The 23,644-nt window shown below is 55.2% G+C and overlaps 2 protein-coding genes across 3 annotated transcripts in view; one reads left to right on the forward strand and one right to left on the reverse strand.

The window, feature by feature from the left end:
* ARL3 (ARF like GTPase 3) overlaps nt 1-14,219 on the reverse strand; it is a 32,357-nt gene extending 18,138 nt beyond the window's left edge. The window contains exons 1-3 of the mRNA XM_076338923.1: nt 14,108-14,219; nt 2,751-2,894; nt 1,488-1,604 (exon numbers count right to left, since the gene is read on the reverse strand). Coding sequence (XP_076195038.1) covers nt 1,488-1,604; nt 2,751-2,894; nt 14,108-14,110 — 264 coding nt within the window. The 5' untranslated portion in view covers nt 14,111-14,219. The remainder of the gene's footprint in view (nt 1-1,487; nt 1,605-2,750; nt 2,895-14,107) is intronic.
* Nucleotides 14,220-15,593: 1,374 nt separating this feature from the next.
* On the forward strand, nt 15,594-21,636 carry SFXN2 (sideroflexin 2). Of its 2 annotated transcripts, none has more exons than XR_012995436.1 (11): nt 15,594-15,812; nt 16,105-16,275; nt 17,379-17,477; nt 17,635-17,710; nt 17,788-17,873; nt 18,599-18,659; nt 18,731-18,797; nt 19,343-19,392; nt 19,703-19,752; nt 19,962-20,138; nt 20,415-20,429. XR_012995436.1 is itself a non-coding variant. In XM_076338924.1 (11 exons), exons 1-11 carry the CDS (start codon nt 15,652-15,654, stop codon nt 20,512-20,514), a joined length of 969 nt encoding a protein of 322 aa, XP_076195039.1. In that variant the 5' UTR covers nt 15,594-15,651; the 3' UTR covers nt 20,515-21,636. The 2 variants fall into 2 exon arrangements, 1 of the variants encoding a protein (XP_076195039.1); XM_076338924.1 differs by having other exon boundaries at nt 19,962-20,009; nt 20,415-21,636.
* Nucleotides 21,637-23,644: the final 2,008 nt, after the last annotated feature.

The following is a 23,644-nucleotide window of genomic DNA, read 5'->3' on the forward strand; positions in this document are numbered from 1 at the left end:
CAGCACACACTGGGAAGGAGGGAAGCCCACAGGCCAGTGTAGCTCATTGCCTTTGCCAGCAGAGTCTTCCAGATACTGTTTTGCGGTTGCACAGTCTCTGCAGCCTGAGCACCTGCCATAACAGGCAAAGATCCCCTAGCTGCTGCTTTGCAATGTTGACTTTGATCTGCACACCTACTGCCTCCCCACCACACACAGCTGCAGAGCTTGGACTCAGTGGGCACAATCACCTCACAGCCATGCCATGTCCCCCTTCGCGATCGCTACAGAGGAGCACGTGAAGTGTGTCCTGCTAGTTTCTCAAACCCAGATCTTTCCCCTAGGAAGATGTCACCATTACTCTTTGCAAAAGCAACCAACTGGGTTTATGCTGTGATGGCTCCTCTCAAACATCAGATTCCAAATCAAGGCTGAAAAAGGGAGATCTGCAAAAGAGATTACTAAGGGTTTATTGGTCCCATTTAAATAACAGCTTCATTTGGACAATGTTTTCTAAACCTGCAGGCGCAGCCAGGCCCTTCAGGACCCTGACACAAGCCTTGGAGTAGAGAGTCCTATTCCTAGTTGCACTGATCCTTCTATGGAAGTGCACTGAAGCTCCTGACACATTAGTGAGTACGTGTGTGTGACAGGAGGGAGGAAGGGTGTCTTTCTGAGAGAGCTTCCCGCATTCCCACAGGAGCCCTGCAGACCTTGCTTAGAATAGCCTTTTCTCTGTTCCCACAGGCAACATTGCTTGGGGTGGGGAGAGGCCTGGAGCCCCAACCTGCCTTCATCCTGGCACACGTGGCTGCATGTTAGAGGTGATCTTTGAAACTAGTCAGGACAGCACTTGGAGGGTCCCAGGGTAATGTGCTCTGGCATGGAAACACAAAGGTCCTGCACTGTAAATATAATTGTAGTCATCTGTAGCTAATTGTAAGGTAATTACAGCTAAGTTGTTGAAAACATTAAAGGACAGTCTTTATGATTAAAGGAGCAAAAGAAAAGACAAGGGGTCTCTCTGTGTCCCTCAGCCAGAAGCTTTCCTATCTGATGCCAGACATAGCATTTAGTTCTGCCGTGCCTCAGTTTCCCCATCTAGAAAACAAAAGCACCATACTGACCTACCTCTGCACATGAGGCTTAAGTCACTAATGCCCACGACAGACCTTCAGAGTCTCCAGTGAAAGGAGCTATAGATGGGTAAACTACAAGTTATTAATGTTCTTTCATTTGAAGGAGACTGAGATGAGAGGAAAGGAACTGGCTATAACCAGCACCATCATGTGAAAGTAAAAACATACAACTGAACGATTTCTCCAACCACCACTGTATTTTTCTTACTGCACCCAACCAATCTTGCCATTTTACTCAGAATAACTCCTGTTACAATGGCAATGGTGTTGCTGAGGACTGGGACATTACATTACTTGTTCCTGAATTTCTGGCTGAGACCTTGGAAAGCCATTGCATGAACACGGCATTCAACTGCAGCCAATACTCACAAGGATATCAGTGTTTTCAAAATAGTTCCTCCAGTATGGTCTGATCTTCCTCTGTCCGCCTATGTCCCATACATTCAGCTTGAAGCCTTGAGACTGTACACTTTTTATGTTAAAGCCCTGGAAAGAGGAGAAACAAAGCCACATAGAGCATAAACCTGAATGGCTGGATCACGTACATAAGGAGACATTAACACCTTATATATCCCATGCCTGCAACATGCAGCGAGATGGGCTGGGCAGCCACAAAGATGGATCGGCTGTGGGAGAGGTGCTGGTGAAAGTGAACACAGCCGCCAAACCATCAGTTTGCCAGTGTTCTTGGGTCAAGGGTTGATGCTGTCATGGCTACAAAGACATATGACGCAGTTAGTGCCCTGGGAGGGCTCAGCAGGGTGGGTGCAGGAAGAGGTGGGAGAGCTGCAGATAAGGAGAAAACAAGGGTGCTGTGAGAAGCAGGACTGAGCTTGTGAAAGCTGAGTAGAGAGTCCCAGCTAACATGAAGCCAGAGGTCTTGGCTCAATTCGACACGACACAGCTAATGCCAGGCTTAAAAGAGCAACAGCTGCACGTCTGAAGGGTCCATTTCATCAATTAGAGCACCAATTGAAAGGGCATTCAAGTAGAAAAACAGGATGTGGCGTGGGCTGGCAACATGCTGCCACACCACCCAGGAGACTGGGGCTTGGAATCAGGGTGTCGGGGCTGGGAGCTTTGGGAGGCAGCTATGGGGTGAGGGGAAGCATCTCCCATAGCTCTCTAGCAACCTCCTCTGGTCAACACAGGAGCAATGCTGCAGTGCTTCTGATGGAGACATCCCTCACCCCAAGCCTGAGGCTCAAAGAAAGGGGATCAGAGGCATCAGAGAGGGAGTGCTGGAATATGCAAGACCCTTGGAGCTGGCTGGGTGAAAGACTCAAGGAGACAGGGGCTTGCCCAATGCTGCACCATCCCCTGTACATGTCCCCTGTTTAGCAAGGGCAACAGGAACAGTCTCATCCATGCGCAATCCTAGCATGACCCAAAAGCCTTCTGCAGAACTCCACAACACCCATCGACTTTTGCACTACCTGACAGATCTGGCCTGGCACTCTCTGGCTCCTTCAGGGAGCCTCCTCTTATGCAGATAACATACAAACTTAATGGTGCACCAGGCTCCAGTTGCTTCCCCCTCTACTGAAATACTCTGCTGAATCCTTAGTGCTTTGTATAATAAGGCAGGTGGGACCACAAGAACTGCCTTGAGCAGGGAAAGGCCTTCCTCACCTGTGTTGGTGTGATGTGGCTGATGTCCTCAGATGCCAGCTGTTTCAGGAGTGTGGTCTTGCCTGCATTATCCAGTCCCAAGAGGAGGATTCTGACCTCCTGGTCTGGGGTGCTTTTCAGTTTACGCAGGATTGACAGCAAACCCTAAATCCGCAAGAGAGATCGTAGCTGTTATTTCCCCCTCTGACTCTCTCCCCCCACCATGCCCATGCCCTCCTCCCTTGAAATGGGTTCTGTATAGCAGTGGATCCCAAGACACCTTGAACCCCTTCCTCCAGTCCCTATTCCCATTTCCTCTTCTACTCCTCCCCCTTGCCCCAATTTTCCTTCATCTCAGAGAGTATCGACGAGGTCTCAGACAGCACAAATGTTGCTCAGTGGGGTGCACCACTGGCTGCATTGCTCTTGTCACACAGCTGTTTGGCATTCCCTTTGCCAGGAAGACAGTGCCTACGGATATCACGGGTAGGAGCTGCAAACCAAGTCCTTGCAAGCTCTTCATTATCTTTATCAGAGGGAAAACCCCATTAATTTAATCTCCCTCCTAGTTAACTGCAGGTTACTGTGTACCTGACATCAGTTCTTTTCATAGTAACTCCCTGATCATCTCAAACCCCGTTTATCTGTCTAAAACATGCTGGACCCATGGGGCACGTGCAGTTCTGATTCTCAGGACGTAGCACTTAACTATCTCAGATCACCACACATCCTCACTAAGAAAAGCACAGTGGATTTCAGTCATTAGCCAGACTCAGCTCTCTGAGCTGACAGTATCACTCAGGATTAGGAAACAGAATATGCAGGTCAGCTCATTTACAACCGTGCACGTTACAGCAGCACACCCAAGCTTTTGTCAGTGTCACCGCTCAGAGACCTGCACCTCTCTAAAATGGCTGGAAAAATATTCTGGATCCTGGCACGTAACTGAGAGACGCAAACCACCCCACTTCCACCTGCCTCTCGCTGCCCAGCCCAGCCCCACAGGAGAGGGCCAGTTGCAGCCGAGTGCACAGGAGCAGGCTGCGAGTCCACGACTGCCTGGGTGTCCTTGGACACGTTACCTCGCTGCTCTGCACCCCCCTGCTTGGCAGGGACTGCTCCTCAGAGCCTAAGCAGCGCACGCCACACTGAGACCCAGCCTGGGGACACAAGATACTCTTGCAACTAATTTGCCTAAGCAAATCCGAGAGAGGAATACACCTACAGCCCTTTCTGGAGCCCTGAGGACTCCTGCTCGGTCTCTCCCAGACAATTCCCATGTCCTGAAGGGCAATGGCGAGGTGTTTCTCTTCAGCCCACTAAGACCCAGAGCCAGGAACAAAGTTCAGATATCAGCACAAACCCGGGCCCATCTCAAGCTTTTTTATTCTCCCATTTGCAAAATGGAGACAATGCTTCTTGTCGACCTGCAAGGGTGAATCAGTTAAATGTCATGAAGTGCTTTGTTGCTATGAGGAACTACACCCTCTAAATATTCCTGCTGGGAGCCAAGGACTATTTGAGCCGTGAAGGTTGCTCCCGATTCCCTCCAGATCACGGCAATCAGAAACCTGTCCTCAAGATAAAGAGCTGCAGGACGCGGTACAACTGTCACCGCTGCAACGTGTCCCCTGTCTGTAGCAGCGCCCTTCTGCCAACTCCTGGAGAGCCCCACCTCAGCCATTTGGAAACCGCTGCTTTCGACCGCTCATCACGCCGCTCTGAGGTGTGGAGCGTTTTTGGAAAGGACACGGCACTACAGGTTGCAATGCCAAAGCTTTCAATAACGTGGGATGAAAACACACAGAGATTCAAATGCACGTGAGATTCGATCCATCCCTCTAAGCATTTTTGATTTGCAAGTAATTTATCGGTTTTCCATTTAGAATCATAGAATCATAGAATCATTGAGGTTGGAAAAGACCTCTAAGATCATCGAGTCCAACCGTCAACCCAACACCACCATGTCCACTAAACCATGTCCCTAAGTGCCTCATCTACACGTCTTTTAAATACCTCCAGGGATGGGGACTCAACCACTTCCCTGGGCAGCCTGTTCCAATGTTTCACCACTCTTTCAGTAAAGAAATTTTTCCTCACATCCAATCTAAACCTCCCCTGGCACAACTTGAGGCCATTTCCTCTCGTCCTATCGCTAGTTACTTGGGAGAAGAGACCAACACCCACCTCGCTACAACCTCCTTTCAGGGAGTTGTAGAGAGCGATGAGGTCTCCCCTCAGCCTCCTTTTCTCCAGGCTAAACAACCCCAGTTCCCTCAGCTGCTCCTCATAAGACTTGTTCTCCAGACCCCTCACCAGCCTCGTTGCCCTTCTCTGGACACGCTCCAGCACCTCAACGTCCTTCTTGTAGTGAGGGGCCCAAAACTGAACACAGTAGTCGAGGTGTGGCCTCACCAGGGCCGAGTACAGGGGCACGATCACTTCCCTACTCCTGCTGGCCACACTATTTCTGATACAGGCCAGGATGCCATTGGCCTTCTTGGCCGCCTGGGCACACTGCCGGCTCATGTTCAGCCGGCTGTCGACCACCACCCCCAGGTCCTTTTCTGCCAGGCAGCTTTCCAGCCACTCTTCCCCAAGCCTGTAGCGCTGCATGGGGTTGTTGTGGCCGAAGTGCAGGACCCGGCACTTGGCCTTGTTGAACCTCATGCAGTTGGCCTGGGCCCATCGATCCAGCCTGTCCAGGTCCCTCTGCAGAGCCTTCCTACCCTCGAGCAGATCAACACTCCTGCCCAACTTGGTGTCACCTGCAAACTTACTGAGGGTGCACTCGATGCCCTCATCCGGATCATTGGTAAAGATATTAAACAAGACCGGCCCCAAAACTGAGCCCTGGGGAACACCGCTCGTGACCGGCCACCAACTGGATTTGACTCCATTCACCACAACTCTCTGGGCCCGGCCGTCCAGCCAGTTTTTGACCCAGAGCAGAGTACACCTGTCTAAGCCGTGAGCCGCCAGCTTCTCGAGGAGAATGCTGTGGGAGACGGTGTCAAAGGCCTTACTGAAGTCCAGGTAGACCACATCCACAGCCTTTCCCTCATCCACTAGGCGGGTCACCTGGTCATAGAAGGAGATCAGGTTGGTCAGGCAGGACCTGCCTTTCATGAATCCGTGCTGGCTAGGCCGGATCCCCTGGTTGTCCCGCTCATGCCTTGTGAGCGCCCTCAAAATGAACCGCTCCATAATCTTCCCCGGCACCGAGGTCAGGCTGACAGGCCTGTAGTTCCCCGGATCCTCCTTCCGGCCCTTCTTGTAGATGGGCGTCACATTGGCAAGCCTCCAGTCATCCGGGACCTCCCCCGTTAACCAGGACCGCTGATAAATGATGGAAAGCGGCTTGGCGAGCACCTCCACCAGCTCCCTCAGCACTCTCGGGTGGATCCCATCTGGCCCCATAGACTTGTGAGCATCCAGGTGGCGTAGCAGGTCATTGACTGCTTCCTCTTGGATTACAGGGGGTTCATCCTGCTTGCCGTAATTTAATTACCAGACACAGCTCAAAATACATGCACAATGTGTAAGAAACGGAGAAGAGAAGGAACTTCGTAAAATTGGGTTTGAAGGATATCTGCAGAAAGTTGCAGGACTGCTACTGTTGCTGTGCTTTTAAAAAGCACTGTGGAAAGCTGAGGTTCAGAAATTCAGAGCTCGTGCAAGGAACTGCAACACTGCAGTCTTACAGCCCAATAAGTGGGATCAGGGTATCACCTATTTCATAAACAGGCTGGTAAAAAACTGGGAATCCAGACCCTGCTCAAGAGCTGTTAATCAGGAACGGGGTCTGCTTGGTAGAGGGTGTCATGCCTGCACAGTGCAGGCACAGTAAATCCCCAAACTGCTTTTAGTCGAAGCGAACAGGCCTGTAACATCACGTGCTGAGCCCTGAGGGCCAGATGCTCACAGCTGGCTCTCGCCCATGGGCCCGTAGCTAATGAATTTGAAGGGCTGTGTTCAGCGCAGCCAGTCTCTGCAAGTTCTCCCAACCCAACAGCTCATCTCCCCGGCCGCAGTGCCCAGCCCGTGTTCTGCCCCGATGACAGTACTTCCACATGTCTGGGGGAAGAAAAAAGGAACAGTGACAGAAATACCTCTAATGGTTACCTGTTTACATGCATGTCCTAAGTGCCCTTGACATCATTAAAAACCACAAGTTTTAACTGCATGACTAGCAACAGACATTTTCTTTTCACCTGCAGTCAAATTTACAGTTGTGTTTGTTGGCTTGTAAATCCATGGATTTCAGCTCAGTGTGGACAGACCCCACAGGAGCAGGAACTCTAAAATTCACACATTCTCCCTCCTTTCCAGGGAAACACTGAATTTCCAGTTCTTATGGACCTGACCCAAAGCCAACCCACACCAGCCAAAGTACTACTGCTGACTTCAGACAGCTCTGAATCAGGCCCTATTATTTTAGTTTATTGCTCACAGTTAAAAAAAAGAAGCTGTTGAAATGCTAATCCTATTCACAGCACCACTTGCTAAGAGCAGAGCAGCGTATCCCAGAGCAGATCAGGATTAGGAGCCTTTATATTTCAGAATTCAACTCCAAAATACTAAGCGCAAAGAAATGTATTACAAAGTATTGCTTATCTACCACGGAGCAATTCTCAGGGGTCAGGAAGAGGAACAGTTGTAAATGTTAATAGAGCTTCTCCCATTGTAGACGGATGCTATTTCTGGGCTAGTATGACAGCCTACGAGAAAACGATCAGCATCATTCCATATTCTACTCAAGTGACACTGCTGCTTGGCTGATCACAGGATTATCTGGGGTAGCCAATAGAAGAGAAGATATATATAGAAATAAAAGTATTCTCTAAGGTATAAAGTAAGCTGATTTAAAAGGCTGGAAGACAAGCAAGCCAACATAGAGAAGTGGACTTTATTTCAGTAGCTGCCGGCATAGGTTACATGGTCTGTATAAACAACTTAAATCAAGAGCCAAATAATAGTATTGGTTACTATGACTGTTACTATTTTTTAAATATTATTTAAAACTTGCACCCAGCATTCTCCCTCTAGTTAGTGAAGATTTAAGATTAAGGAAAGCCATGCACAGATGGGTTTCTAACTTTTTTTTTTTAAAAAAATTGGTCTTACGAGCACACTGGCTAGGAAGACAGAAAGCATTTCCTGACAGCTTAGTAGACTGGAAAAAATAACTCAGCCGAGTTCCCTGCTGCGTGCCACCACTATGTGGGACAAGCAACCCGGAGTGCACACACACTGATGGACGAGCACTTCTCTGCTCACAAACACAACGCTGAAACTAACTTGGGCTGATGAGAGTCAGAAAGCAACCCCTTGTTATTGATGGGAGATGTCAGGTAGAAAGCCGTGAAATGGGAAAATTGGTGCAAAGAGGATGCTCAGAAGCAACAGGAGAGAAGCAGGCCTTTGAAGCGGGGCAGCAAACAAATGTCTCGATGCTGGGACTTAACCTGCAGTGAGGAGGGAGGATGCGCAGGATGCCTGCATGGCAGCCAGGCCAGCGGTACTCGCTCACTGGGGTGTCCAGGATGAGGAGCAGGACAAGACTCGAACAGGACAGTGGAGATGTTAGCTGGCTGAGGAGGTGCAGAGACGACTCACAGGAGTATAAGGGCAGTGTGTCATTTGCACAAAACTAAGCAGACTGCGGCATCTGTAACAGAGAAGGGAACTGCAGATGCTGTTCAGATAATGAACAGCACAGCATGGCAGCGCGTGCAGCCCTTGGAGAAGGGCAGCCATACACAGCAACTCAAGGCTGGGCACAGTCAGCCAGCAACCGCTTCTTGGTCACCTCTGGGTTAAGCAAACTATGTTTGATATCAGATTGGCTTGTTTAAAAACATCTTTGTCCTTGGTGGAGATGGTTTTCTTTACAAGCACCATGAAGAAACAGACTGATGGGGTCAGCAGTGAGGAGACTGCATTTTCCAGACAGTGAGTGGGGACATACAAAAAGGAAAAAAGACTCCTGACAATTACTATGAAATCAGAGTGGGGCATTAAATTCAGAGATGCAACTAAATGGGCAAGAGCACTCATAAACACATCGAGCATGAAAGCAGAGCTAACCGTCTTATTAGCATCCTTCAGAAAACAGGGATGTGTGGTTTTATGAAACTATATCATTGCTAGGTTTAAAATACCCACTGAATTATCAAAGGACTTTCAGTTATAGCTGTATGCAGTAATCTCTTAAAAAAAAAAAGACAGACATATATAAAAATACAGTGACATTTATAGTCCTAGCTAAGGGTTTTGTGGGTTTATTCAGCTTTAAATCCATGCTGTATATGGGTCTTTTGAACTAGTTGATGCATGTAACTACATCCTGTACCACAGAAGCCGCTGAAAGGAAGATTCACTTTATAGGCCAAAGCAAAAATTGGTTTGGGACAAACAGAGCATTGAGATAATCTGTTTAAATATTGTATCAGATTGGCAATATAAAGCCATAATGGCACAGGGCATGGATAAAGCATGGCCCACAAGCCACTGCAGAGCACAGTTGATTCGTATTAGGAAAGAGAAGTAAATGTATTCTGTTTAACTTTATTAGCCACAAAGCTCAGATAATGAATTTAAAGTAAAACCACCCTCAGTCACCAGCAATTGCTTATCTACTAGACGTGGATATTTAGCTAGAATCAAATCAGTTCACCGAGATGCAATACAGCCGCAAAGCTCAGCACCTCAGCCTGCTGCTGTGACCACATCTCCCCCATCTATACACCCCTGCACGGACGCCCTCTTCTCCGCTGCTGCAACCACAAGTCACTTGTCTTCACCCTCAAGGCCCTTCCCAGCCAAGCGCATCTGCCATGGAGGTGACAGCTCCTGTCTCCCCGTGGCTCGTGATGCCAGCCCCAGCACTGCCGAGCTCTATTCTCAAACCTTTGTGCCTTTCCTACAACCGTGGGAGAAACTTCACAAAATATCCATAAAACCACCCCGTGATTCTCCTGCTAATTCCTTCTCTGCCACACCTACAATCCTTGATGAGGTTTAGGCGTCGAACATGCCAAGTTCGAACCTGTCCTGGGCTCTCCTTACTTCTATCGCTCGGTTATCTCTCACCTCAGACAGACCGTATTTCCACGGCGTGGGGAACATCTCTGTGTTCTGCCTGCACAGCACCTAGCGCAGCTCTGGCCCACAATTTACTTTTAATTAATCAATATGGTAGCAGTTCACTGTTTTTAAAGGGTAAGTTAAAGCTAGAGGGTGCACGTGATGGTTTCAGAAAGTCACGCAGGAGAAGCTGACGTGGGGGAAGATGAGGGTCTTAGTTGAGCCAAATATCCTGCCTTCAGCAGTGGATATTTGAGGCTACATTTGTCATCCAGGGTGCAATCCTGCGCACACAGAGCTGGAGGAGGGGAGTCCTTCCTGACAACTGCACTGATTAGCTGGTGCCCTGAAGAATGACGTTTGATTACCTTTATCTTCGGCTGCAGAACTGCAAATGTCACTAATGGTCATAAAATCACCCAGTCTTTTTCAAAATACAACCAAAGTAAATTAATCTATTGAGCACAGTTTATTCAATACTTCTTACTCTGGCAAAACTCCCCCAAAAAATCATTTGCTTGCTGCATGTCTCCACCATATGGTGTCATTCAATGCAGGCTCTCTTTCCCGCACTGAAATCCAAAATTTAATGGAGTCGAGTCACCTACAGAGCTTTTCCAGCTCCAACCTACTAACATAGTTTTCTGCCAAAGAGGCTGCACAGCACTTTCTGGTTTGGTATATTAACCGATACCAGCATGAATCCTCCTTCTGTAATTAAAACCAAACTCCTCTGGTTTTAGCAAGTTTGAAGGAAGCGTTATGCCCTGCACAGAGATGATGCCCAGTACCAGACAATGTCAGCAGTCTTTGTCTGGTTTCAGAACTTGAAAGTCCTGGCCAGTTGCTGGTATACTGTCCTATCTGCAGGTAGTTTCTCATATCAACGTCTCAGCAATCAGTAAAATAAACCAAAAACATGACATGGAACTGTAGTGGGAAACTAAAGCAGTGAGGCACTATTAAAGCTCTTGAAAGCATTTTTTTTTTTAATGGGGCCATTTTAAATAGAGCCTTACTGCCAAGCAACGAGGGATGAAAGAAATTCTGGGTACTAGGTACACCTACAGCAGGCAACAGATAGATGCTGTTTTTGCTAGAAATACGAGCTCAAGACCAGGATAAAGATGCCTGACTATGCATTTAGCTATGCTGGTATTTCATCCTCTCTACCAGATCTGCCTAGTGTCAGCTAGGCACTCCATGGCTCAGTTTCCTCAACTGTAAAATGGGGCCACACTTTGACAACCCTGGTTTTGACACGATGATGTCATCTTCAATCAACGGTTTTAAAAAAACACCAGCCATTCTCTGGCCCCAGCATCTATGAATAACATACCATCTCACTCGGTAAAGATTGTTATTACAGTGACGAGGAAGCCACAAGCTCTGCTTCACACAGCATTTCCTAAACTTTGGAAAGCTGCGTATCCTTTCATGTAGCAGCCTCCCTTTGCCCTTGCTGTGTGCCCACCACAGATGCTGCTTAACAGCGCCAAAGCCTTCAGCGCTACACATCCCTCATGCTATGCAGTTTTATGGCTCATCTTTCCCTCCGTGCTCCACCTATGACCTTCCACCACCCCTGCCCCACAGCTGTGAGAAATGCTGGTATGCTCTGCAGAAGGAGACACTTCCCTTCTGTACTTACTCACTTGGATGAGCACCGAAATAATTTAAACCTCAGCATTAACCCTCTTACTGCTGGAGTTGGAGCAAGCGGTCGTTGAAGGGGGTTTAAGCACTTCCCAATGAAATCATGACATGCCAGAAACATGCTCAGGGGCAGCTACCACGGCTCAGATGACAAGCAGTAAATTGTTACATCAAGCTGTCTCGATCATTTCTGACTGCTGACCCACAGCCCCAGGCTGCCGTAGCTGCTTTGGATATATTTGCTGGTATTTCAGAGAGTTTCTACCACTAAGGATTATTCTGTTTTAGTGAAAGTTGAGAACCTAGAGAGACAGGACAGAGCTCTGCAGTCCTCTGCCCAGCCCAGCCAGTCCACCAGGCACCCCGAAACACCACCCACCCTGCCTGAGAGGCTGCAATTCAAAAAACAACTCCCAGAAATGGAAAATAGACAAAGAGGCAGTAAAATGTTGTATCAAATAACACGAACACTGGAAAACACCCAGTCCGCCCTCTCCACGCACAAAGTGCTCGGATAACAGCGGCCAGATCCCAGACTACAACAGCTTATCTGGACATCACAAGGCAGAAGAGCAGATTTGGCTAGCAGCAGCTGCAGGCCAAATGTGTCCCACAAAGCACTGCACTGCTGGAGGCAGCTGCCCTCATCTTTACAGCAGATGTCCATCCTGTGACGGCTTTGGTGTCTGGTGTGACATGCTCCATCATCAACTGATCTAAAATAGAGCAGATCCCACAGACCTTATCTCAATCTCTTTCTCTGTGGCCCAGCAGGTGGGGACGCAGCCAGAATTAACCCAGTGAAGATGAGGAGCTGCCTTTGCTGCTCTTGCTTACACCTCCTCCCGTGCTGTCCACTTGCATGAATCTAGCTTGTATCCAGAGGGCTCCTGGACAAAACACGGCTTCACCCTTGGGAAAGCTCTTTCCCCATTGCCATTTCCTTCTGCCTGTGCTCTCTGCACATGCTGCATCCTCAGCAGCAGCTCCCCCACCTACCACAGCTCTCTTACCACCCCTCACCAGGCAGCTCCAATCCTTCCTTCCAGTCCTCGCCGGACTCTGCCAGCATCTCACTTGTCCCACCCCAACTGCTCCGGCATCTAAACCCAAGTGTTTCCAACACCCCAGTCCATCATCCAACCCCAACCTCGATTCAGACCACGCTACACCCTTATCACCCTGCCCGTCTCCCAGCATTGCCCTCCACCCTAATCAGATCCTCCGCTGCATCCAAGACCCCAATTCCTCCTTTCAGTTCACATTGCTCCCTTTCAAACAATTCATCTCTCCCCTTGAACACTTCTTTCCTCCCTGGGTCCTCTCTTTCTCACATCAGTATCAAAACTCCACTTCCAGCCCTTCCCGCAGTGTATTCTTATCTCTTCTTTTCAGCCCAGACTGTCCCTCATCTCTCCAGCCCCTGGCAGAAACTCCCAGAGCACACAACATCCCAGAAAACTATCCTAGCCAGCCAACGTTGACTGGGTTTTCCCAGTTACTCACCAGACTGTTCATTCCACCCAACTGGCAGGTTTCTTTCAGCCACTGAGCACTGTGCCTCAGCCCTGTCCATCCCCAAACACCCAACCCCTTCAATCCAGGCTTTCTCTGCCATTACTGAACTCCCCTTCTAAGGCTATCGATCAATAACAGGCCCTTCCACCTCAACAAGCTCTCCTATAGCTCCCTCAACTCCTGCAGCCAGGATCCAAGCCCCAGGGTGGCCCCGTCCCACCTTGGCTGGATTGTCCAGTGTCCCTTCACAGTCGCAGATGCTCCCAGACTCTCCACAGTCAATCCCTGAACACTGTCCTCCATCCTCGCCAGGCTCCTCCATTGCTCCTTCCCTCCTCAGGCCAAACGGGCCACTGCCGTCCTGCTCCCCAGCCCTCCTGAGCACCCAACCCTCCTCCATCATGCCTTCCACACCCAGACTGAATCAACTCCAGGCAGGTTGATCCCATCCCAACAAAGGCCCCCCCATAGCACCCTCAAGCATCCCAGCCCCTGCCAGGACCCGACTCAACCCCCTCCTCCGGGTCCCCCATAGCCTCCAGCTCCTGCCAGGACCCCAGTCCCTGCCAGGGTCTCCCGCAGCTGGAGGCCCCAAATTTACACTGTCCCCAGCCCTAGTGGCATCCCTTTGGCTGGGTGCCCCCAACCCCCATAGACCCAGGCCCCCATGCCTGACTGGATGCCCCTGCCCTACCAGGCCCCCGGTGCCCCAGGCCCCCACGATCCCCCCGGGTGGGCACTCCCGGTCTCCGTGATCCCAGGCCTGCCAGACCCACCGGGTGGGTGTCGACAGCCCTCACGGTCCGAGGACTGCCAGAGCGCCTGCCGTGAACGCCGGCCGGGCACGCCGGTCCCACGGCCCGAGGCCCGCCAGACCCCCGGGTGGGTGTCTCCGGCCCCCATTACCCCACGCTCCCCCGAGGTGGGCGCACCAGGCCCCAGGCCTGCCAGGCCCCTCAGGTGGACGCCGCCGGCCCTCCGCTGCCCGCCGGGCCCCGGCCCCCCACCGGGCCCCAGCCCCGTCCGCATCCGCGTCCCCGTCCCGGCGGGCCCCCCGCCCCAGCCGCCCTCCCCTCGCCGCCCGCCGCGGGCCCGGCACCCCCCGCCCCACTCACCATCCTCTGCGCGGCTCCAGGGTTACCATGGGCAACTGCGTCACACACACGCCGCCGATACGTACGGCGTCAGCGCTTCCCGCCGTACGTACGGAACGTGCCGACGGCAAGCGGGAGGGGCGGAGCCCGGCGCCACAGCCCGCGGCTATTCCCTGCCCCTCAGCCGGCGCATGCGCACAAGGGGCCACCCAGCCGGGGGGGGGGGGGGAGATGGGCGCGGCCGCTCGGGCCTCTGTGATTGGCTGAGGGCGGCCACGCGTCGGAGCCCGCGGGCAGGTGGGGGCCACGTGGGCGGGAGACGGCGCGCGAGGGGTCTGGGGACTGCAGGTAGGGCCACGTGGGGCCGCGCCACGGCGCGCGGGGCGGGGGTGTGCCGCGCCGTGCCGTGCCGCGCCGTGCAATGCCGTGCAGTGCCGTGCCGTGCCGTGCAGTGCCGTGCCGTGCCGTGCCGCGCCGTGCAGTGCCGCGCCGCGCCGTGCAGTGCCGCGCCGCGCCGTGCAGTGCCGTGCAGTGCCGTGCCGCGCCGCGCCGCGCCGCGCCGTGCCGCGTCGCGCCGTGCCGTGCCGCGTCGCGCCGTGCAGTGCCGTGCAGTGCAGTGCCGTGCAGTGCCGTGCCGCGCCGTGCAGTGCCGTGCCGCGGGCGGTGTGCAGCCCTACGGGCAGCGCGCAGGGCAGGGCGGTGCCACGGGGGGCGTGCGGTGTAGCACCACGGGGGGCGTGCGGCGCACTGCTGTGGGGAGCATGCGGCGCAGTGCCGCGGGGGTGCAGGGCCATGTGGTGCTATGGGGGACGTGCAGCGCGGCGCCACGGCGGATGCGGTGTGGTGGTACGGGGGAGAGCATGACAGTGTCGCAGAGGCGTGTCGTCGGTGTTACGGAGGACATGCAGTGCCGTGGGAGGGTGCAGTGCAGGGCAGTGCCACGGGCCGGTGCGGTGCCAGAGGGGATGCAGTTATCGGTGGGGCTGTGCAGTGCAGTCCAAGGAGGGTGCAGTGCCGCAGCGGGTGCAGGCAGTGCTCGGGGAGCGCATGCAGCGCAGGCATGGGAGGGTGCAGTGTACTGCTATGGGGGCATGCAGTGCCATTGGGGGACATGCAGCGCAGCGCAGGGGATGCAGCGCCATGCCGTGTGCACACGACGGGGGGGTGCAGTGCAATGCCCCAGCGGTGAGCGCTCGCAGGGCAGTGCTGTGCAGCCCTGTGGAGGGGGTGAGCTGGGCCCCGCAGTGCTGTGCAGCACGGTCCCACCCCAAGGAGGGGGTGCCAGGTGCTGGGGGGGGGGGGAGGGCAGCACAAGTGGGGGGACTCCGTGCAGGCAGGGCAGCGTGTGAAGGAGCGGCCTCACTGCAGCGTTTGGCTGGCAGCAGGGGTGCAGGAGGCTCCTGGGCTCAGGGCTGCTGAAAGTCCAACTTTCCTGTTAAATATAAACCTGCCACAGCTCTCGCCCAGTTAACCGCTCCTGTGGCTGTGGCAGGCCCACACTCAACGGGCAAGCGAGGCAGGATCCTCCTGAGTCGCCTTCTCCCCCTGCCCAGACCCACACCAAAATGGCCACTGTCCCCCTTGGCTTCAACATCGACGCCCCGCGCTGGGACCAGAGCACCTTCGTGGGGCGCCTGAAGCATTTCCTCAACATCACCGACCCGCGGACGGTGCTGGTGCCAGAGGAGGAGCTGGACCGGGCCAAGGCCCTGGTGGAAGGCTGCAGGTGAGGGGCGGGAGTGCAGCTGGGGCAGGTACCATCCCTGTGCCCGCAGCTGTACCCGACCACCCTGCAGGGCTGCGGGGGTGTGGAGGCAGTCATTCCCCAGTGGGTGCACTGGGACGTAACATCTGTCGGAGGTGGTTTTGGGGGAGTTTCCCAGGCTTCTCCCAGGGGCCTCAAGCTGGGACGAGTTTCCCTCACAGGAGATGTTTCCTCTGCCTTTTGTGTTTGGCACCCGGGGTGCCAGGTACCAGTGGGGCTGCACGGCACCCCCTGACGGGCTCTGGACTTGCAGGGCCGGGCTGGTGCCACCAGGAAGCAGCCGGGAGCAGCTGCTCTATGCCAAGAAGCTGTACGACTCGGCCTTCCACCCCGACAGCGGCGAGAAGATGAATCTCATTGGGAGGATGTCCTTCCAGGTGCCGGGGGGCATGGCCCTCACTGGCTGCATGCTCCAGTTCTACCGGTGAGCCCCTGGGGACACCAGGCTGGGGATGCAGCCCTGACAGCCCTCAGCCCCTTGAGGGGTCCCCAAGGGCCAGGCCACAGCCAGTCTGCCTCTTCCCCAGCTGGCCGCTACCCAAGGCATGCCCATGGCTGCTGCACTTGCCTCTGTCCCATGGCCAAGCCCTGGTCTCCAGCACCCAGCCTGTGGTGGAAGCATCATGGATCCTCTCGGCCCCAGGCATGGCTGGGGATGGTCACGCTTCGCCCTGAGCTCAGCTCAGCTCAGCTCTTCCTGGAGCCCCTGTAATGAGTAACGTGGCCAAGTCCTGCCTGGCCGCTGCTCTTGCTCCATGGACCATAATGGCCCCCAAAACTGAGGACCAAACATGCCCCCAGCCCAGGCTGCTCCAGCGTCCCCAGCCCATGCTGACAGCTCCCTGCATTTCCCTTCTGAAATGGCTGCTGGGGGGGTGAGAGATCCTGTCCCTGGGGCAGAGGACGTGTGGGACAGACACTGCCTTTCCCAGTGGATCCCTGTCCCATCCCATCCCTGGCTGCTGGACTGATTTGCCAGTTGCTGGCAAGGTCCAGCCTGGGTGAGGGATCTCCCAGTGCTGATGAGTAACCCTCTTCCCAGCCCATCTCCACCCTCCCTGCATCCCAAAGCTTGCTCAGACCCACATCTCCCCGTGTCCCTTCCTGCCCCACCTCACTGTCCCTGAGGCACCGGTAGGAGCCCAGGCATCCTGGTCACCCCCAGAGCTGCCTCTGTCCCCGTGTGCCCCCTCCTTGCTGCTCCCATTGACAAAGGCTTATCTCAGCCCAGCAGGATGGCTGCCGCCCTGCTGAGAGGTGGGTCTCCCACCCCTGGCCAAGCACCCTGCAGGGCTGGGCCCCCTCCTGTGCTCTCCAAAGCCCTGCGGTAGCCAGGACTCCTGGGGTCATTTCCCAGCTCTGCCACTGGCTCACAGCTTTGCCACAGTGCCTCAGTTTCCCTTGGGAGACACCAGGACAAGGGTATCGAGGTCATCTTGGCTGTCCCCCTGCCAAGCCTGGCCACAGGCACAAGGCCAGGTGTCCCTGACGGCCCTCGGGCTCTCTCCTGGTCCCTTCCCTCTGCAGGACAGTGCCTGCCGTGGTTTTCTGGCAGTGGGTGAACCAGTCCTTCAACGCCATTGTCAACTACACCAACCGCAATGCCGCCTCCCCCATCTCGCTGAGGTGAGCGTGCCCCTGCACAGGATGGGGACCCTCTGTGTTGTGACCCCCCTGGATACCCTGTAAAGACCCCCCGTGACCCATTTTGGGCACTGAAGGAACAGGATTGAGTCAGAGTTGGTGTTTCTGTTCTCTCCCTCCTTTGGAAATCACTGTCCAGGCAAACTGGGGTGGCTTACATCACGGCCACTGGTACAGCCCTGGCCACCGCGGTGGGACTCAACCTCTACACTAAGGTATGCCAGGACAGGGCTGGATGGGGCAGCTGGCTGCATCCTGCCCTCCCGTGCTGATGCCAGCCTGTCTCCTGCAGCGAGCCCCCCCCTTGCTGGCCCGCTGGGTCCCCTTTGCAGCCGTGGCTGCTGCCAACTGTGTCAATATCCCCATGATGCGGCAACAGTAAGTGCCATGCGTGGCCAGGGCGCTCAAGGGACCCGGCTCCCTCCGAAGGCGAGCCGGTGGCAGCTGGGCTCCTGGGCTGCCTGGTAGTCCTGCCGTGGCTTCCTGTCCTGGGGGCTGGAGGAGGTGGGAGTATGGGAGGGAGGTGACGTGGGGTCTGCACATTTGCGGCTTCGGGTCTCTGGTGGAGGGTGCTGGGTGGGGTGGCTCAGTCTCTGCCTGGAGTGGGAGGGGGATTTTGGGCTGAGGATAGCCGTTCTGGGGTCTGGGCTGGAAGATCCCTCAGACCCAAAGGTCTTCTGCATGTGGTCATGGGAGAGCCCCAGTCCACGATGTCCTGGCGCTGGGACCCCCTAGATGGGGCCCATGTGGAGACCTGTGTCTGCTGCTTGGGGTCCGCTGTGGGTCACGGCATGAGGAGGTGGGGTGCTGTGCTGGGGACTGTCCCCTGGCTTGGCTGCAGGTCCCAGGTGGGTGTCTGTCCCCCAGATGGCCGGACCCTGTTCGCAGCTGTGCCCTGAAGATGGCAGCATCGGCTGGGCTGGGGGCCGTGGCACTGCAGGGCTGTGGAGGCCTGTGCCCTGGGGCCAGGGCTGGGGGCAGCTGGGGCTGCTGTGCCAGCACAGCATGGGGGACCCCTTGGCACCACCTCGCCCCATTGCTGTGTCCTCCTCATGACTCCCCGGCCATCCCGGCCACCACTCACCGCTGGCTGTCCCCTCCAGGGAGATCATCAATGGGGTGACAGTGACAGACGAGGACAACAATGAGCTTGGCCGCTCCAGGGTGAGTCTCAGGATGGGTGTCCAGGTCGGGGCACGGTGCGGTGGGGGCTCACCCACTGCTTTTGCTTGCAGAGGGCGGCGGCGAAGGGCATCGCGCAGGTTGTGGTCTCCAGGATCACCATGGCGGCACCAGGCATGAGTGAGTGCAGGGTGGGAGGGTGGGGGGCCAGACCAGGGGCTCCCCCAGAACCTGCCGCATCACCCTCCCCTGCCCCAGTTTTCCCCCGGGAAAAAGAGGGAGGGTGGCCCTGCATCCCAGGTGGCGTTTGGTCTCATCTCACTGATGGAGCTGGTCCCTCCATCCTGCTGTTCCCATCAGAGCCCCCCAAGCTCCCATCCCAACCCACAGCCTGTGGGGGATGTGGGGTGCTCCCGTGGTGGTTGGGCCCCACGAGAACACCTCTCACACTCCGTCCCTGACTCCTCGCCCCACATCCCCTTGCCCTCGTGAGACCCTTGTCGTGCCGCAAGCCTGGCAGGAGGGACGGGAGCACGAGGTGTACAGAGCGTGCTGCCCGGACAATGGATGGATGGGGGTCCCGTGCCAGATCCCTGCCGTGAGCAAACACCCAGCAGCCCCCAGCACAACCAGCCGCTGCCATGGCCTCTGGGAGGAGGGTCCTGCTGGAGCAGCCCTGCGGGCTGGCTTGTGGGGGGGCCCTGACCTCTTCTTTCTACACCTAGTTATTTTGCCCATCATCATGGAGCGGCTGGAGAAATTCCCCTTCATGCAGGTGAGCCCATGTTTCTCCTGCCACAGTTTTCCAGTGGGTCCTGCAGTGCCCCAGCCCTGCTCCCCAGCCGCTGAGATGCTGCGGATGAAATGGGGGGGGTTGCAGAGCCTGGCTTGCTTTGCCCACTATTCGAGTCACCATTACACCAAAGGTCTCTTGGGTGACATGGAGAGGCTGTAGGAGGGTGGGAGGGGTCAGTGGCACCCCAGAGGTGTTAGACATTCAGCCCCGTTGAGGGGAGAAGTCTCCCCACCCTGTGAGTGGGGCTTGTGGCAAGGCCGGGGACTGACTCCCAGCTCTTCCCTTGCAGCGGATCCGGGTTCTCCATGGGCCTCTGCAGGTGCTGCTCTGTGGGGGCTTGTAAGTATCTCGCTGCTCGAATACCTGTGGGTGCCTGGAACGTGGCTCTGAGGAATGCTTGAAAAAAGACCTCTTTCCCAGCAGGGGACTGCAAAGCTGCTTGCCTTTCAGCCTGGGCTTTCCCCAGTTATTGGGAGTCGTGGGGCATGAGCAGCACCTCTTGGGCTGTGATCCCCAACACTAATGTTTGGCTTTTCTCTGTCCCGCAGCCTCCTGTTCATGGTGCCGGCAGCCTGCGCCCTGTTCCCGCAGAGATGGTACCTGTCCCACTGCTTTCCCCTCCTGCGCGGGACCTCAGGAGCCTTCCTCCTCTCCTAGCTCTTCTCTGCCCGTCCCAGGAGAAGCATGATGGGCACCCACCCTTCATCCTGACGCAGTGCCTGCCTGTACACACTAGTGCCCCAGGCAGCAGGGGAGTGTGTGCCTCCCCTGCTCTGCGAGCTCTGTGCTGGGAGCAATGGGACCCCCAGCCCCATGGGCAGCTCCCTGCCCTCCAGCACTGGGAGTGGTGGATGCCAGGGATGGGTGGTGGGTCTTGATGTGAGCCTGCAAGATCCCAGGGACTGCAGGGGACCTCGAGTGGCAATGGGGAGGGAGGGTGGCCCGACCACTGATCAGGGAGGAGGATCACGGGTCTCAGTGTCTGTCCCCTCTCCCCACAGCTCCCTTGCGCTGGCTGACCTTGAGCTGGAGCTGCGTGACAGCATCGTGGCCAAGCATGGGGACAAAGTGCCGTACGTCTATTTTAACAAGGGACTGTGAACGGAGACTATCTCGGGAGCCATCGCACCCCTCCGGCCCCCTGCCACCACCAGCCCCGCGTCCCCTGAGCAGGGCTCAGAGGCACGGTCCAGCCAGATCTGCCCCCCAGCCCAGCACCGTCTCTGCTGCCTCCTTCCTCCGGAGAGGCAGGATCTGGCTCTGCGTGCCCAGCTTGCAGCACTTTGGCTTGTCCTGAGCCTCCCCCCATCTGCTGCTGGCTGTGTCCCTGCCTTCCCACATCCCTCTTGCCCTGGGTGATGGCTGCGCTTCCCGTGCCTTCCTCCTGCCCTGCGCACAAGGATCTGCCCAGCCTGTCTGAGCCTCGTGCAGCCACTGGTCTCGGCCCTGCGAGGCATCAGGCTCCCTCCCTCGAGGCTCAGAGCACAGTCCTACCTCTGAAAGCAGGTGCCCTGCCATTGTACCAGGAACCAAGCCACGTTGCTGCCTTAAACCACCACAGTGGCCTCTTACCAAGGGCTGGATCACGCCTTGGCAGGCAGGAAGGGACCTGTCCCCTCTGCATAGGGAGCACCCCAAAGTCCAGGGACCAATGCTTAGACCATACCTTCCTTGCTCTCAGGTGCAGGTTTTAATCACTTTGTGATTGCCACAATCCAGGAGAGAAATAGCTAACAGTTTTTAGGTTCTAATTTTTGCAATCTACCCATTCCTCTGATCACGAGAGCCAGCCATCACCCTTCTCCTGCATCTCACTGTCCCCACAGTAGGACCAAGGACCTGCAGCTTTGGGGGACAGTCGTCTCTGGGCCCCCTTGGACAGGGGGAAGGAGACACAGGAGTCACAAAGCTGTCGAGGTGTTAACTCAAGCTCTGAATAGCGGCACTGCAAATGACAGAGAGGAAGGTTAAAAAATGAAATGTGGTGATCTTTAAAAAAAACAGCTGTGGGTTCTGCTTTTGGCTGGTCTCTGGGTGGCTGGTTCCCTGGGCAGGGCTGGTATGTGGGTCTCATGCCTGCCTTGAAAGGGAAAGGTGTGGGCTCTGTGACTGACCAGGCACCAGGGTGAGGGTCAGCACAGGGGCCAGAAGAAGGAGGAAGAGCCATGAGGCTCTGCAAGGGCTGACATGAGCCCTGAAATCCTTGGGCATCCCATGCAGCCTTCCCCGAGAGGCTCTTGGGGCTGCAAACAGTCCTGAAGCAAGTGACAAAGGGAGGTGACAGTGCTGTGCTCATGGTGACTCTTGTCCCATTGGGGGGACTGAGGGGATGACACTGGGTGACCCTTCCTACACCTGTGGGTGCTGTTTGTCTTCTTGGCCAGGCAGCATTTGCATGATGCTAACCTGGGTCTGCCACGAGGCCTCTCCCACCCCAAAGAAGAGTGGCTTGAGTTTGCTGCAGCCTATTTTCAGAGGAAGGAGCCCCAGAGTTTGGCCCAGGTCCTGGGCTAAAGTCCCCGCCCTCAACAAGCTGTGTCCAGGCTCTCTGCTTGCTATGAACACCCCTCGGTGGGACAAGTATGTTTCTAACCAGCTGTATGAGGTGGCTGCTCGGAGAGCCCCATGGCCCAGCAGATGGTCAACGCTCCAGCCAGGGGTGTCGGATCCCTGAGGGCAACAGCATCTCTGCATCAGCTGCATGCCATGCCCAAGATGCAGGGTTTGCAGGCAAAGGGCTTTCTGGCATTACCCCTCCACCGCTACAGAGAGAGCAGCCAAACCCAAAGCATACTTCTTGAAGGGCCAAGCTGTATCCACAGCAAGCTTGCTTCTGCCCAAGCTGCAACAGGCAGAGGCTAATGTCTCCAGCCGTGTTGTAGGTACAGCTAGAAAGCTGCACAAGAGCTCTGAAATAATTAATAGGTCAGTGGAAAGTGGGAAAACATGTTCAAACTTGTGTATCTGTTCCCTGGGCATTATTAGATCTCTTGTTAATGTGCAATTAAAAGAATAGATAAGCACATGAAACGAAACAGATGTCACTCCTGTTGGGAGTGGGAAGAAGCCACAGGAGATATCTCTCTGCTCTGCTTTTCTTAAGCTCCTTAACTCGAGCTGCTCTTGCCCTACACCCAAAACTGCTTTGAGCACTTTCAGAAAGGTACCTGTAGCAGCCTGGGCTGTATTTGGGTCCAAGGTGCCTCTGGCGTGCTCGGGAGCATGGTGATGCTTGTAACATGATGTGCCACAGTGCCCTAAAACTCTTGCTGTTGACCCCTCCTGTGTTTGCAGTGCGTGGGGGTCCCGGCAGAGCAGGGGGCTCTGCAGCCAGCGATGCCAGGGCAGCGTCCACCCAAAGCCAAGGTTGGGACCACGGTGGGAAAGCCTCAGCGGTTTTGTTACTCCTTTTTTCCTGTCCCCAGCCATACCAGAGGGGCGATGGAGCAAGGGGACCCTCTAAAGAGCTATTGCCATCTCGTGCCAGCTCTCCCCCTGCTCTGGGGAGCCAGACATGGTGCAGCTCATTGCTCTTGGCCCGAGGAGGAGGGCTGCTCTGGGCTTGGAGGATTGGCAAGTTGGCTGGTGCCATCCTCAAGCCAGACCTCCCCCCCGAGCTTATAGCAGTGGATTCCGTCTTCAGATCGACGTGGATTTATGCCAGCTGACAGTTTGGCTCAGTGGGGTTTCTAGGTTGTAGCTGGAATCTCCCCCAGAGGATTCAAGTAATCTCAATAGCTCACATCGCTCCAGTGTCGGGTCGGGAGATGGTCGCTGCACCCGGTGCCTGCCTGCACTCCCCAAAACCACAGTAACTCCCCAGCCTGCCTTGGTCTCATTGGGGAGCAGAGGGGTCGCAGCCAGGCTGTGGCCAGCAAGTCCCCATGCTGCCAAGGGTGGCTCCGGCCAGCCCTGCCTCCGTTTTCCATTGATGCAACAGGAAGGGAACCTCATTGCCAGGAGTCAGAGCCGGACTCATCCCTGTTTGGGAAGAGCAGCAAGTGTTAATTGCTCTCCAGCGATGAGTCACACCTGATCTGGGCTTGTCCCGTGCTTCAGTGCACTCACAGCCTTCTCCCTGCTGTGCCTCTAATTTCAGAGCTAGCTGGGAACAGGAATAAAGCTCCTTTAATAACTGTGCGTGGCCGAAATGTCAGTGCTCCAGCATGTTTACAACCTCCCTTCAAATTATAACCAGACCAAAGACATCATGTTGGGTTGCAGCAGAGCC

The sequence above is a fragment of the Aptenodytes patagonicus genome, chromosome 5, assembly GCF_965638725.1.
Source record: "Aptenodytes patagonicus chromosome 5, bAptPat1.pri.cur, whole genome shotgun sequence".
Classification (NCBI taxonomy): Eukaryota; Metazoa; Chordata; class Aves; order Sphenisciformes; family Spheniscidae; genus Aptenodytes; species Aptenodytes patagonicus.

Bases quoted from the DNA above. Each gene is read 5' to 3' on its own strand.
- SFXN2 (XM_076338924.1), top strand. From the start codon at position 15,652: ATGGCCACTGTCCCCCTTGGCTTCAACATCGACGCCCCGCGCTGGGAC. The intron at 17,874-18,598 runs GTAAGTGCCATG...TGTCCCCTCCAG, and splicing joins ATCCCCATGATGCGGCAACA to GGAGATCATCAATGGGGTGA. The intron at 18,798-19,342 runs GTGAGTGCAGGG...TTCTACACCTAG, and splicing joins CATGGCGGCACCAGGCATGA to TTATTTTGCCCATCATCATG.